At 44.9% G+C, this 15,380-nt stretch overlaps 1 protein-coding gene across 1 annotated transcript; it reads right to left on the minus strand.

The window, feature by feature from the left end:
• Positions 1 to 7,432: 7,432 nt before the first annotated feature.
• dhrs3b (dehydrogenase/reductase (SDR family) member 3b) lies at positions 7,433 to 15,380 on the minus strand. Its single transcript, XM_076744626.1, has 6 exons — positions 14,640 to 15,380; positions 10,289 to 10,432; positions 9,859 to 9,978; positions 9,189 to 9,427; positions 8,016 to 8,141; positions 7,433 to 7,902 (listed from the first exon to the last, which is right to left on the minus strand). The coding sequence occupies exons 1-6, from the start codon at positions 14,832 to 14,834 to the stop codon at positions 7,818 to 7,820; spliced, it is 909 nt and encodes a 302-aa protein (XP_076600741.1). The 5' UTR covers positions 14,835 to 15,380; the 3' UTR covers positions 7,433 to 7,817.

A 15,380-nucleotide genomic window follows, 5' to 3' on the forward strand; every position in this document is an offset into this window, starting at 1 on the left:
TTATGCAAAACAAGCGCTCTAACCACCAGATAGAATAGTCGAAGCCATGCGTGGCGCTTCTTTCCCCAAACTATTTCCATCCTCATTTCAAGAGCAGCCTATCGTGTAATCAGGATCTCCAAGAGGCCTCGATATTATCTTGTAGGGTCTTCAGTGCCAGGTCCAACTCTGACATGCTCACACCGATCTGGTGGGAGACTCATTTGTCCTTTTGCAGGCTAATTACAGCAGGCTGTGCGACCACCCCCCCCCTGCATTCCCAGGCAACCTTTCACCTCGGAGGTGTTGAGCAGCCAATTACTCTTCTTGGCTTCTGTGTGAAGGGTACAAACACAAACTGGCTATCCCTCCCCATTGCTCATGTCTCTCTCTTTCCTTGACTTCATAGCGCTCGGAGAACATACAAGTGCAACGTAAACACACGCGCCCATCTTGAGGTTCAGTAGCGTGTCATGTGTAGGAGGATGGCTGCTGTGTTTCTGCCTCCCACCGTCTCTGTGCTCTCTTCTACCTGAACCCTGTGTGGATGTTTTTGTTAAAGATTTCTCAGCCACAGTTTCCAGTCAGTCAGCTTTAAGAGAAAAATACACCCAGAGAGAATTCGCACAGTAATGTGATCACTCATGATGTCAGTCTTTTTTTAGTCCTCTCACCTCTGATTGATGCCATCCTGAGATGCAGATATGAAAGCTGTACACATGAAAAAATATCTACAAAAACAGCATAATGAGGAACCCATATGTGTATGACCTCTGGCAAAGGCGCATGTTCCACTTTAATAAAGCTAACAATGAGGGGAGAAGTGTTCTCCTGAGATGTGGAGGTTTTGAGTGTGATTTTTGCTCAGACATATAACTAAGCCTCATGCTGACTCAATCGTTTAGAAAAGTGCGTTTCAGCTCTCCTGCTCGGCTTGATAACCCACATCCTCTCCTCAAAACCCGCAGTAACAGCTCTCCAGAGGGATGCTTTCATCCTGACGCAAACTATGTGTTTGGTCTGTTTCCATTTAGCTAAGTTCAGGTGTAGTTCACAGAGGCCGCCAACTCTGGTCATGTGACTTGCATGCAGGCTGTGGGCTTGGGAGGCCTTTTTCTGAGTGTAATATATCCCTGTGATAGATCAAGAGCTTCTGTGCCAAGAGTACTCTTAAAGAGTATTTTAACTGTGAGCTATTTTACGTAAGCCAAGAAAATATGCTTGGCATTTCATCTATTTTTATTCCTGTCAGTCTTATCACTGTGTCTGTGGTTCAGGAAGAGTCTAGGACCTGCTCATCTCACGTCTCCCTTTGTCATGGTGAGAGCAATGGCATCTTGTAAAGGTTGTATAACCTTATCTGGTCTGGATTTCAGAGGAGGGCGCTGAGAGGACCATGCCCTCCGTTTGACCCACATCTGATTCACCTTGAGCAAGGCAGGCTGCTGGCAACACACACAGAGCCGCAGAGTTTGCTCGTGCTGCGACACTGTTGCGTAATCTGTGAGGAAGCTGCTCTGTAATAAATAAATCTGGCTGAGGCGGTCCATCTGGGAACAGCATTTTTCTGCAGAGATCTCCTGACGTGATGCCTAGTGGGCTTTATAAATATCCTGAGCCCATCCGCGCAATGTGAACTGTGTTTCACCCTCCCACACCCTTCCCCTTTGAGTGTTTGCCTTCTGCTCGCAGTGAAAAGCAGGCTTTACTTTGCTTTGTTTGTCCCTCAGCACTTACCTCCCACTTTCTCCCTGTTAACTGTCAGCGTTCAAAAGCAGAACACTGGAAACCACATGTGAAACAGAACTCTCTCGGCTTCACAATGTAGGTGAATGACCCGGAGGGATGTTTTTATGTCATGTGGTAGTTCAGGAAGATCAGGACTGCGACTTCTCTCCTTTTGAAATAAAAAGAACAGAAGTTATACATGCATGACATTTCTCAATTCGAAATTGCAAACTTCCATTGCGGTGATACCAGCTGAGCTACTCCTCCAGTGGTGCCACGCAGCTCGTTGCTCTGATCCGGTGTTGTTCCTAATCATATCTGCTGGCTTGATACGATATTCCAGAAAGAAACCTTAATGAACACCAGGCGATAGCAGAGACAGATTTTTCTGTGCAGCTCCCAAACCTCTTCCCCACAAAGATCACCATATAGATATTCTGTGCCTCTCTGCTCGCTGTGGAGAAAGGACTGTGTAGATATAGCTGGCAGCCAGTGATGAATAGAATTTATGGAGAGTTATGCCCCAACTACCAAGTGTTTGACCTTGTGTTGTAGAACTACAGCCCCATCCACCTAATGCATATGTATGATGCCTCTACCTGTAAAGGCTGCATTCTTAAAAAAAAAAAAAAAATGGCCAAAGTGATTGAATATTTCATGAAACAAGCTGAAAAAGTTATTTGCTCCAAAAACATGTTCTGCCATGTTTGGTTGCCTGTAACTCCACAAGTAGCAGAGAGAAAGAGACACTCATGCAAGCTTAATTTGATATTTAACATGTCTCTCTGAGTCTAATGTCTCATGCAGTTTACTCATTCATTAATGGTTTGCAGCTAATTCCCTAAATTTATCTACTGTGTGTGTGTGTGTGTGTGTGTGTGTGTGTGTGTGTGCGGGTGTTTTTGAGGACTGACACCCTCTGAGCCTGCTGCTCCCTTTGACCTTTAACACCACAGTGTATAATAACTCTTACAGTTTGACAGGTCAACTGAGGCGTCACGACTCGCCCCTTGCTGTGGGTTAGGCCTGAGCCTTTTTATCATACTACCTACCCTGTGATGGATGAACCCAGCAACAAACTGGCGAGGGGGCTAACAGCGTTGTTCACAGAAAGCGGATAAGGTGTTGTAACAAATAACACCTCGCTGAACTCCGCTCCACTACCTTCTCGTTGCCCCTGGCTTCAGGCTCATTCGGCTTTTTGCTTCAGGCGGCGTCTGCTGGTCCACGAAGCACACAGACTTATGGAGCTTATTACAGGTGCTAGTCCACTGCTCACATAGCTGGTATGTGATAGCACTTGTTTTGAGTCTGTCAGTGCAAAGAAAGGGGATATTTATTTAGAGCCTTCGTGCAAATGTGACAAATTCTGCATTATGATTGGTTCAAGAAACTGACAGAAATGATGGTATCTTTAAAGGATGGTGGTAGACAAACATTTTCTGTATTTTGCAGATATCAAATGAATGTGAGGGGAAAATGGATATGAAGTGTTTTGGAAACACATTTATCATGTGCAGCAGAGCCATATTTAGCTTCAAAGTCACAGTGAACCATCTGCCAGGAAACTGGGAGGCACAGGATCTGTAAGTGTATGTGATGTGAATAACGACAGAATCCTGCACTGGCTGAGGTTTTACATGCGTTCAGCATCACTGCACAACAAGCCAAATGGACTCCAGATCCAGGCGCCTATAATATATTTAATGGATCATTGGAGGCCGACTTTCCAAGCCCCTGTGTTGGGATTACAAATGCTTGGACAGCATATAGGAAAAACACACTCAGGCTTGTTGCTCTCTCTCAAAGTATAGAAGAGGGAACTTCTGGGGTGTTCAATAACAAAGGCGCAGTGAGGGGTAATGATGACTAATAAACATTTAAGATAAACTTGCATGGACATATTTGTGGTCGGTATCAAAGGTGCTGATTCAATTCACTGCAGTCTTTTCAAATTAACCACAGCGAAAGAAAGAAAAACAAAGCTTGCAGACTTCTAATCACTTGCTTTAGGACCACGGTGCAATCCTAAAGAAACGTCCAGCAGAGACACCTGGGAATGCGGTCGCAGCGGAGACGTTACCCTCTCAGATTCCCCCCCATGTGACCAAACCTTAAGTCCTCTGCTTCCACCTGCGCCTGGTCAGTCATCCTGGAGCTGAGCGCCTCCAGCAGGAAAAAGACTTTCCAAACCCCCTTTGATTTATTCAGTATTTGGCTAACCTTGCTCTGAACCTGCCTCATGAGATTTCCAACCATTTTAGCCCTCCTCTTCCAGCATACGTGAACTACATGCCTCCTCGACCTAGTTCCATCCCAACATGCTTCTTCTCCCACTGCTTTCGCAACAGCCCACTCGCAGAATGAGAAACAGGCCCTTGAAGGAGGCTCGGGTTCACTCTCGGCTGAGCCCGTCAACCCTCCCCACCCAGTGTGGGTCACCTACTGATCACAATGTGCGGCCCTATCGTGAGTGCACAGGAGGGCATTTATGGTTCGCTGGGATTCAAATGAATGTTTATGAGGCTTGTCTGGCAGCCAAAGGGCAGGCACCATCCCAGCTTTTACAGCCACTCTCATGGGTTTGCTTTTGGTTGTGTGTGCTTGCTTTGACTTGTGCTGAGATATGGGGTGTCTCTGTGTGTGTCTGGATCTGTGATCTCCATATCCCCTCGTGCGTTTATTACTAGGGTTTGAAGTATTACTCTCAAGGCAGCAAGGTTAAAGTTCTTTGGGTATGTACTCTGTGTGTGTTTGTTTTACAGAACCCAAAAACCACAGAGTTCACTTGCCTTTCAATTTGACACATTTTTACTCAGCTCTGTCAACGTTAGTGGCTTCATAGTCTAGCAGAAAATCTGTATTGATTGTCATGCCCCACACATGTCATGTTAAGGGTACCGGCTTCATGATTAACCTCACAGCAAGGAAGAAAACTGCTTGGCCCATGGATAAGCACAAACTTGCTCTCCGTTGCATTTTCAGCGAACATTGCTCTTTGCTCTGATCTAAATATAGTAGTTACAGTCTCAGGAGGTGCAATCAGAGCATCTCAGCAAGCAAACACAAGCAATGCATGTGTGAAGTCCTGTATTAGGTGTGCAAATGAAGAGTTGCTGCGTGTCTTCACGTCAAGTCAACACATTAATCAAACTGTTTAACGTGTGAAAGCAAGTGCTTTTTTAAAGTCGAAAAACATCCGCTGCCATTTTATGTGGAGTGAAATAGAGTGGTGAGAGTTTAAGTGCAGACAGATGATCATTTTACCAAATGCAATATTGCACACAGCTGTAGTATTACAGGCTGTGGTCATCCTAAAGGGAGCAGGGACATTGTTTGATTTGAAAAAGCCATCCTCTTTCAAATGAATGTTTTTCACGTGCAGACATACAGTTGTAATTGATTTGTATGTTTTCCAAATTCAAGCATTGACAGTCTAGACATCATAAAGAGATTTAGTGAAAAAAAATAAATCCAACACAGGCTCCACACGAGGTTAAAAAAAGGGTAGCCAGTGTGGTATTTTCGTTTTACCGCAGCCCGTTCTTTCATTGTGATAAACCTCAGTGTGGTCAGATTCTAGCCTCATCTCATTAAACATTAATGAGCTCTGATTCACTGTCTACCATCTGTGATGTGGAGGAGAGCACAAACCCTCCTTAACCGGATTAGTTATTTTATTGCAGCTCATGATCCCTGGTGGCGTCGTGTTTTTGTGGAGCTGTATAACCTGAACTTTGTATTCCACTGACATTTAGGTTCTCTGCTGGTCTCGTCTTAATTTGTCAGAAGGGCCTTCATGCGCTGCACAGGTGATTATTCTGAAAACGACAGCCGTCACAGAGAACAGCAAAGGCAACAGCTTCTTCTTCTCTGGCACCTATAGACATTTGGAGAAAAGGTGGCACACACACCGTCTTTCAACTGTCTAAAGGGCCTTGTTGTGTAACTGAGGCAGGAAAAAATGAGCTTTTGTTGAAGAGTCTCAGGTCTCTCTGTTGCACTAATGTGAATCCAAGTTCAAGCAGTCCTTGACAAATGAGCACAAACACACCACAACAGCAGGGCACCAAAAAAAAGGACAGGCACCATTACCCCAAGGTATGAAAGGTACTGACCTGTGCAGCATTGATCAATGCAATAACCTTCAAGAAGTCAAACTCACTGAATCAACTGTTTGAGCCAAACTCTGTGGAACAAAGGCTGCGTTCTCACTACCTGGAAACAGCTGCAGAAAAACGCTCTTGGCTCAGGAGCGGACGTTATGATAAAACATATCTTTTGAAGCTTGATCTCTTTGTGTGTTCTCAATAAAACCAGATTCAACATGTCTAAAACTTTACACCTCTACCAAAATATAAGTGGAGAGGAAAGAGATTGAACACAGAACGGGACATCTGCCTTTAGGTTAACGTCCCAGACGTGGACACAGTTAAGTGTGCAAGGTGCTTTTCACTTAATGGTTCAACATTTTTGGACAATAAACTTATTTTGACCTATCTTACCAGGAGATGAGCAGATCAATACCACTCCCAGGATTCTTTTACCTTTGGACAAAGCCAGGCTAGCTGTTTCCCCCTGCTTTATGCTAAGCTAAGCTAATGGCTGCTGGCTGTGGCTTCATATTTATCGCACAGACATGAGAGTGGTATTGATTTTCTCATCCAACTCCAAGAAAGCAAAAGCACATTTCCTAAAATGGAAAACTATTCCTTTAACATACCGAGTACCTTTACAGGGTTTCATGGAGTTCACACAGGACAAAATCACAGATCAGTTTCTCCTCTGTGGTTGAAGGTGCTCATCAGCTACTGTAGCGTTCGATCAGAGGCTCCTTGCAAATTTCCCACGGGTCAGACCATTGTTTAATTTCAGTTCCAAGCTTTCGTAACGGTCTTTGGTAATTCCGCTACCAAGCTTGGCTCTAGCCAATTTTACAACATGCTTTTTCTATTTCTTAAATAATATCCTCAATCACAAGGTAATTATGAGACTCTGGCATCGATAAATCTCAGCCAGTGTGAATTTCCACAGCTCTCTTCCTGTTTTGCTCTAAAGTCTTGGAACATGCTCAAATTCATATGCAATAAAGTGAAAGAGGCTCCACATTTTTTTCGGGAATATTAGCCTCTGGGGTTTTACTAATGCAAATCACATTTGTGTGATCTACTGTGCTCCTGCAAACGTGTCGCAGTTGCAGACATTGAGTGATTGAAGATTATATGAGAATGAGCCAGAATGAGCCAAGCTAACAAAACCAAATTTGATATATTATCGCCTTCATACCCGACAATAAAAAAGCTGACTTTGTCAGAAGTTTACTTTTACCTTTAGTGATTCAGGCCTGAAGATGACTGCTGTCCTCTCACGACTCAATAAATGGTCTCTCTGCCCGTCAATGTTCATTCAGCGTGGTTTAGACCACTCTGCTCGTTTGATGAGCAGGTCCTGACCGACTTGTTTTGAGTTCATTATATTTATGGAGAATTACATCATCTGCCTGCACCATTTTCTGACAGCAGAGAACAAACAATAACACACATTCCCCCCCAAGCGTGTTTTACGTTTTGACAACATCGTCTGTCACAGTCACTGATCTCATGCTTGGAATAAATCAAAGGTGTTATCACACTGCCATGGGAGTCAAAACCCAGACACAAAACAATGTCTACCTCCCAAGTGTTCACTTTTTCTATTTTCATCATGCACAAAGAAACACGGTGCGTCTCTAAAACTCCATTTTATTATCTTGTTTTGATTCAAAGACACATTAAAAGGAGAATAAAAAAAGACGTGTAAAAACAGACTAAAACAAGTGTCACAAAAAACTCCCAGAATAACTACTGGTACAGACCTATGCATGGCTTCTGTTCAAAGTGAGAATGGCATTCAGTTCTCCATACTATACATATACGCACACACATACAAATGGGACCAGGGTCAGTCCTGCAGTTTGTCAATTAATTCTACCTGCAGAAGCAACCACCTTCGTGTCCGCTAAGTGTTTGTCTTCACACTATCATGGGGCCTCCTCCACCTCCAGATGCCTTAAGGTCCATATTCCCTTCATTATACCTCAGAGCTGTTGAGGTCGCTCTCACGTTGTGAGTTCATGTCCTCCCTTTGAACGTGTTCATGCAGGTATAACTCCCAGAAAACTTGTGGATTTCTTCAAGTGCAACTTGTGGCATGAAGCTAGAAAGTGCATAAAGATCATGGAAGGAATGTTAAGCACGAAACAATTATGGTGGTGAAAACAAGACAGAACAAATGTCGAATGAGATTTTTTTTTTCTTTTTTTTTTTTACCTTTTCAGAATGACAAGGGCATGCATAGTCCAGGGCAGGTAGAGGAAGGCCTTGTCAGCTCGGACTGCATCCACAGTCCTCTGGGCAACGACCTCAGGTTTGAGAGGTGGGAAGAGCTGGGGAAACCTACGAAGAAAAGACAGTGTTTTTAAGATAAAATGAGGATCATTCTGATGAAATGAAGAATGCATTTCAAGGTGCATCCCTTGCTCATAACAAGTCATTTGAAATTACAAACAATGTCTGCTTTAGCCACATGATATGCTTTTTATGGCAGCATGGCCACAGATTTTAGATACACTGTTGGTGTAAGCTGCCAAACTGTACATTAAAGGTTTGACATTTCCAACAGCTTTTACACAACAGTCTGAAAGGTTGAGTGCACTCTTACACCTCTACAAGCACATTCTGGGTCACAGGTTAAACAGTTTAGCAATATTAGAGATTTAAAGCATCATGGTTCAGAGTCATCTGCACGGGTCTCAAGGCAGCCACCAGGAGGCGGATGGACTGAGAATCAATGAGTCGCTTCATGAATACAGCAGTTTCCTTTGTTAGGTGATTTAGGTGCTGTTATTTTTGACCAGTGTGTTGAAGAGCGAGCTAAGCAGCCATAACAAAACTGCAGCGGACTATGAAGCCAGCAGAGCTCTGTGAGGAGCCGAAGGGCTGCAGTCATGAAGTTACACTTTAGAGGTTCCACACATTGTGACTGTCCTTTATTAAGGTCTACTAGGCTGTAGCTCATTAAGTCAGGGGATCAAATAAGTTCATAGGATACACTGTTTGGGAACCAAAAATTAGCAAAATTTTGTGTCAGTCCATCCAAGTAGATGATAAACAATTTGACTGTGGTGAAAGTTTTGATCTACAGGTGGTGTAAGATGAATAGTCAGAGGATCACCTTAGTTGAATTTATCCTCTGGAGACCTTGAATATCTACATATAGCAAAGTTCACAGCAATCCATCCAAGAGTTGTAAAGATATTCTACTCTAAAGTGAAAATCTCAGCCTCAGCCAAAGGAGGAGGAAGTATGATTCAACCTGTGGGGAACATGAATGTACAAAATATGGAAATCCATCCAATAGCTGTTATGATGTTAAAGTGCTGGACTGAACCACGTCGCCAGAGAGGCTAAAAATAAAAAACAATTACACATATCTTCAAATACCTGACTCTCATGCCCTGGAACATCTCTGTGTTGGTGTGGAAGGGAAGCACAGTGGTGCAGCCAACGCCAGGACAGTCCAGCAGGCCCAGCGTCAGACTCTCCATGAAGGCCAGCGACGAGGCCTTGGAGGTGCAGTAGTCTATGGCCCCAGGGATGGGAGACTGGGACAGGATGGAGTTTATGCACACGACGTGGCCGTGCTGCAGCTCCAGCATCCGAGGCAGGAAGGCCTTTGTAGTCTGGGATGAGGAAAGGCAAAAGGGTGAATGAAGGGGCAAAATAAAGACAAGGAGGAAGAAGAAGGTGAAATATATTCAGTCGAGTAAAAAGAAGAGCAGAACAGGCCCACAGTGTAACCACCCATTTCAATTTTCATTTAGTTGATAATTGCATTTCTGTCTGCATACGACAAAGTCTTTTGATCTCCATTCAAAAAAGAAATGCCACGAGTTTCAAAACCCCTCTGATGTTTCAGGGGCTGAGAGAAGATTTGGAAATACCCTACTTAACCTGCCATAATCGCAGTCATGATTGACAAGTCCGGGGGTGCCTACTGTAAATACTGCCATGCTATAATCAAAATATGAAAACGATAAGGATAATCTGCTCGGGAGGAATTCCCCGACTTCTGCATGCAAACCGCCTCGGCTTTAACTCCTGCAAGCCTTACCCAGAACTGTCCCATGGTGTTGATGTGTTGGGATTTCAGAAGGGCGTCGTCGTCGCTGTCCATCAGACTTTTGCCGTGGACCACAGCTGCATTGTTCACCAATATCGTGACGTCTCCAACCTGAGATTAAAAAGCACAACAGTAAGAAAAAACGGTCAAAGATGTTGTGTGTTTTTCTCTCTGCTTCCATGAGATGACACAGTTGTGCTGCACCAGAGCTCTCAGCAAAATTCCCCGCTCTTATTCAGATATTTCAGATGAAGTGTAATCTATACACCAGATGGGAGAGAGAGCAGCTCAGAGCCAATATACATATGCATAAGAGACAGATAGGCATCACAGAGAAATATTTCATGAAGCGTCTCACTGAGTGCAAATGAAATTTCTTTCTGCACAGCTAGAGATGTCTGGAAATATGAAGTTGCTGTACCTTTTCTCTAACCACCTTGGCTTGCTTGTAAACTTCCTCCCGATTGGCCACATCACACAGGAAGTAATGGCACTCTGTTCCTGACAGAGAGATCTCTTCAGCTGTTTCCTTGAGACACTTCTCTGTTCGGCCCCACAAGATCACCTGGCGCAAAAATAGCATTTTCAAAAAGGTTAGAAACAAACAGGGGAATGTTCTGCGCCGAAACAGTGTCGGGATCAGGAGCAAATCCAGTGAACTCTTGCTTATAAATGGAACAAAAAGGGTTGTTTTTACAGTCAGTCATCAACAAAACATTACGTATGTTTTGCGCAATTTTTCTGGCAATGAAACCTGGTGTAACTGTGGAGATCTTTGAGCAGCAATGTTCCTTTCATTCAGAGAACAGAGAGGCCATTTTCACTCCAACAAATAGTTTTCGAGCAAGATTAAAGGCTTGGGGGTTGCTGTGTGAATGAACTGTCTCTTCATCCACCCGGAGACTAAATGAAGGCCGGTCATTTGAGCAGGGAACATGGGGTTGGATGGAGGTGGGGGACTAGTGATTGGGCAATTAGATCTGTCAGTCTTTGGGGTCAGGGAAAGGTAATGAAATCAGGGGGTGAGCCCTCCTCATCTCTCAAACACAAATTCTCAAAGAGATTACACGGCCTGTTGGGCAGATGAGCCCCGTCATTTCTGGTCAGGGAGTCTGAAAACAGTGCGTGTGTGAAGTGCTGAGGACGCCAGTGTGGGATTTGGCCGGTCGCCCGTGACCAAGGTTAATATTTGAGCAAAAAGTCTACTGGAAAGTGATCTTGTGTATGTGAGAGACAGAAAGACTGCGTGTGTGTATGCATGCACACACAAAAGAGAGCGTGTCTCTTGCCACTTGCAAGGCTTCCATTACTATAGATGATCTCATGTTGTCTTTTGCATGTATTGAACCTGTCATCTTGCAGTAACAGGACGCTTTCAGGCGGTGCCAGTCTTTTAAAATTTACTCGGCATTTATCTAGAGCCAAACATAACACACGGTGTGTTAATTTGCACAACCACAACCCTTAAAAATCACCGAAATTACTGCTCTGCTACTGCTTTAATGCATGTCAATAACTGTCTGATAGTAAGAGTGTCGAATCAAACAGACAAACACTGACACTCTAAAGCTCGGGGGACATCAAACATGACAGTCTGGAATGTTTTCTTTAATTCTTTATCTGATCCACAGCAATAAGGGTTTGGCTTCCTCTGAACAGCCCTTGTTTGAGTTGCTTTTGATTGGGTTTCTTGTTTGCTTCATTTGCAAGCCCATTTGAGTAATCAGTGAAGGCAGACAGGTCTTGATAAATAACTGAAAGCTTTTAATAGGATTTGAGCCTTACAAACAAACCTGACAGCTCTCATTAAAAGCCAGCACTCAAACTGTGCTCTCTTGTTAAAATGCTATTTAATTCATTAGTTTATCACCCGTCACAACATACAGGACCCTCAGAACAAACAAGCACTGGCCAAATTGCATCTGGAAAGAAACAGTAAGAAAACAGCTTTTAATTGGCCTTGCATGAGCCCCCTTCGCTATCAGTGATGAACCGGTAATTGTTCTAACCAGGCATGCCTAACAAGACTTAACGTCGGCGCAGACTGTAAGTAAAAGCTCTCTGATCGACAAATTAATGCTGCAACGCTTGACACAAGATCTTGAGAGAGAGTGCAGATGCCACTCAATACTGGCTGTGGTGTACGTCTCCCTGTCCCCAGTAGCTCCAGCTGAATTACAGTGATACTCTATCTCCCAGGTCTGAATGTATGGGTGGGTATGAACCCTCCTTTTCACACCCATTGTATGGGCCAGCAGAGAGGCGGCACACAGAGGGGGCAGCAGGAGTTCAGGAGGCAGTCGCCTGCCGCTGTCTAATTACTGCGGAGACAGCAAGGTCAGTTGCAGGGCAATACCCAGCTGGGAGCGGTGTGCTTCCCGCCTCCAGCACAACACACACACACACACACACACACACACACACACACAGACACACACACACAAACCTGTTGTCAGTGCATCGGTTTGCTTCATCTGCCTTGCAGTGATCTCTTTATGTAATGCTAACAGCCACGTAAGAATCAATGTTTTCTGCAAACACTTTCTTCTCGAGTTGTTGTCATGCTACTGAAAACTACTTTGAGAGGAGCTTTGAAGAAATATGCTGTTTTAAGTTGTCAAATATTTACTGGAATTGTTCTGAAAGACCTCTCGCAGTGCTCTGAACTTGGATGCCGTTTTTGAAAATACTTTGGTCTGGTTTATTGTTTCAGAGCTTCGCTCTGCAACGGTCCCCCCCTAACAGCACACAAGAAGACCTGGCTCCCCTCCTGAGTACCCGGCTCTCCATCTCGCCGGATTCTTTCATCAGCGCTGTAGTTAGTCTTCCTCACACCGTGAAAACACCAAAGCCGAGGAGAGGGAAAAGGAAATTCCGGCTGCCAATCACAAAGGGGCTCAAACAGGGGTGAGCACGGGTTCGTCGGGGTTAGCCCTATTCATAATTACCGTCCTATTTCCTTTTAGCATGTCTTAAGGCAGGGAGTAATTGTCATACACATTACCACAGGTGTTGTTTTCAAAGCCTTCACACCTTGATAATACCCAACAATGGGGTGCTGAAAAGCATGGTGACATCCTTTGTTGTGCAGCTGCAAAGTAAAGCTTTTAAAACCCACTGGTTTCTTCTTGCTCGTCCCCCAAGGAGACGGCATTGAAAGACAGAGGGAGGCAGTTAGTGTTTCATTGAGCTTTTAGCAATGTTTTCAAGCTACTAAAACTGCGCCTTAAGACAGCATCTCAGATGAGCCCATGTCACACATGTAGGGATAATTACAACCCGCAGCTTTCAGCTGGGCTGCTCGCTGCTTTCTACCAGGGAAATTACCATCATTTTCTTCGCCGTGTAATGACGACTCCCATCTGAGGTGATCAAAAATAGAGCTGCTCTGTATTAACACATTACAGCTAAAGGGACACCAGCGGCTCATCGGGCACTCAGCTGTGTAATGTTCACCCACTGGATTGGTAGGCAAAAGTGTAGCTGGAAATGACGATGGGAGCAGAGGCTGACCTGCAGTGATGGGGAACTGTGCGTGCAGCCACTGGCCCAAGTGACGGTTCCTTGTTAGGGAGGGGTGAGGGATGGTGAGGGTGCATGGTGTTGATGGGTGGGGTGATTCTGCAAAATGGGCAGGACTGGATGTGTTACTTTTAAACTGATTTCCAGGGAGATTATTGATTTTGCAATTTCAGGGTGTGCAAACACGGTTCAGTCCAACTGAGAAACGCTTTAAAATCTATAACGCACGTTGCACTGTTGATTCTACTCCAGAGAGTTATCAAAACGTGGATAACAGCATGCTAAATCATCTTAATATCCAGCTGGGAGAAATAATGATGAGTCATAACTTCAGTCTCATAGTAAATATTACTTTTCATCATATTGCTCACTGTTACCAGTTAGAATTGCCACCTTTGCATTAGACTAATCCAAACTAATCTAATGTGTTCCTCCCTGTTTGTGCTGGGTTCATTTAGTTTTGCATCCACTCCATAAAAGGCATCTCCAGTCCTCATGCTATGCGTGAAAACAAAACCTAATCTGGCTTTTATTAAGAGCATCAAGGAGCCTTTTGTTGTGTTGTGATATGTTGGCAGATTTTACAACAGCGCTGCTCAATAAAATGGCAAGAAACCATAACAAGGTAAGAGCTCGACTGCTATTGGGTGGATGGCTGTGAAGGTTCAGTGAGGCTTTGTGCACAGAAATCTCCACCCCCCCTCACTCCAAACACACACACACACACACACACACACACACACACATAGAGTTAATGCATTCATCACAGCTTAAATCTTTACATAATACACTTTCTGGATATGTCAGTCATACCAGATTCACCCCGGACCCCAGCAGAATGGATGTCAGCCCAATACTGCACTTAATCACATCAATCAGCCATAAAGGCTGCCCGGACCTGCCCTCTGGTTGACCCGCGCTGTTGTGCAATACTTGAAGCAAAATTGAGGGCAAAGTCTCCGGTCTCACTGGACCAACTAGGCTACTTAGAGGTTATGATCCCTGTTTTCCACCTACAGTGGAACAATACACTTGGGGCAGGGTGGACAGGACTGACCGGGCTACCGGAAGGAGGGGAGGTGTGAGGGGGATTCAGGCCGCCCAACTACTCCTGCTGGTTTGGACGCAAACTAAACTCCATGCCTGACCAAAACAAAGTGCTTGCAAAATAACTTCAGCGGTTAGCCAATGCATTTCTGTGGAAGGAGCAATGCGGGTGCAACAAGTCGCCTGTAGTGAAATGAGATTACCTTTCTGGCCCCCTGCTTGGCAAACTCTTTGGCCAGGTGGCGCCCGATGCCTCGTCCCCCACCGGTGATCAATACCACCTCCTTGGTCAGATCCTTCCTTCTGCCTGGCAACAGCGACAACAAACTTGCCCTGACTATGTAGTAGATCATCTGAACCGGGAAAAGAAACATACGACACGCGCTCCTCAACTCCATCTCGGAAAGTGCTCGCGGTCACGCAGCCGACGAGTGGAACGATTGCGCTGAGCGTTAACGTGCGCAACAGATCTCCTCCAGCAGTGCAGAAACGGCGACTTCTGAGCTCCAGCAAGTTTTTAGCCGCATGCAAACAGTCTCATGTGCAGCCTCAGAAACTGCTGCATGAGTAATCCACTGACGAGGAAACGCTTTACAGGCAGAGGTGTGTGACTTCGAGGAGCTCTGACATGTTAGTCGACGGGCATCACGCTGTCGAATTGTGTGACTGATCGGTCATTACGCCTGTCAGCCGCTGCCAGAGACGCAGAAACGTGAAGCACACAAGTCCGGGCGACGCTCCGTGGTGCGCGCTACTGAAGCTCTGGAGCTGTGCTCCTGTCCTGCCTTATATATTACCGCCTCTGTCTTGGCTTCGGTACTTCCACCAGTCAAAGGACCTGGCTGAACCTATAGGAGAGGTCTGTAAGGGCATTAATCCTGATTGACATGTTAAGTGGGGATGAATATTTTGCTCCAGTGCCCGTGTGCCCTGAGTGGTTGCGT

The sequence above is a fragment of the Chaetodon auriga genome, chromosome 2, assembly GCF_051107435.1.
Source record: "Chaetodon auriga isolate fChaAug3 chromosome 2, fChaAug3.hap1, whole genome shotgun sequence".
NCBI lineage: Eukaryota > Metazoa > Chordata > Actinopteri > Chaetodontiformes > Chaetodontidae > Chaetodon > Chaetodon auriga.

Bases quoted from the DNA above. Each gene is read 5' to 3' on its own strand.
- dhrs3b (XM_076744626.1), bottom strand. From the start codon at position 14,834: ATGGAGTTGAGGAGCGCGTGTCGTATGTTTCTTTTCCCGGTTCAGATG. The intron at 10,433-14,639 runs GTAATCTCATTT...TTTTTGCGCCAG, and splicing joins CCAAGCAGGGGGCCAGAAAG to GTGATCTTGTGGGGCCGAAC. The intron at 8,142-9,188 runs GTATTTGAAGAT...TTTTCTTCGTAG, and splicing joins TTCCAGGGCATGAGAGTCAG to GTTTCCCCAGCTCTTCCCAC.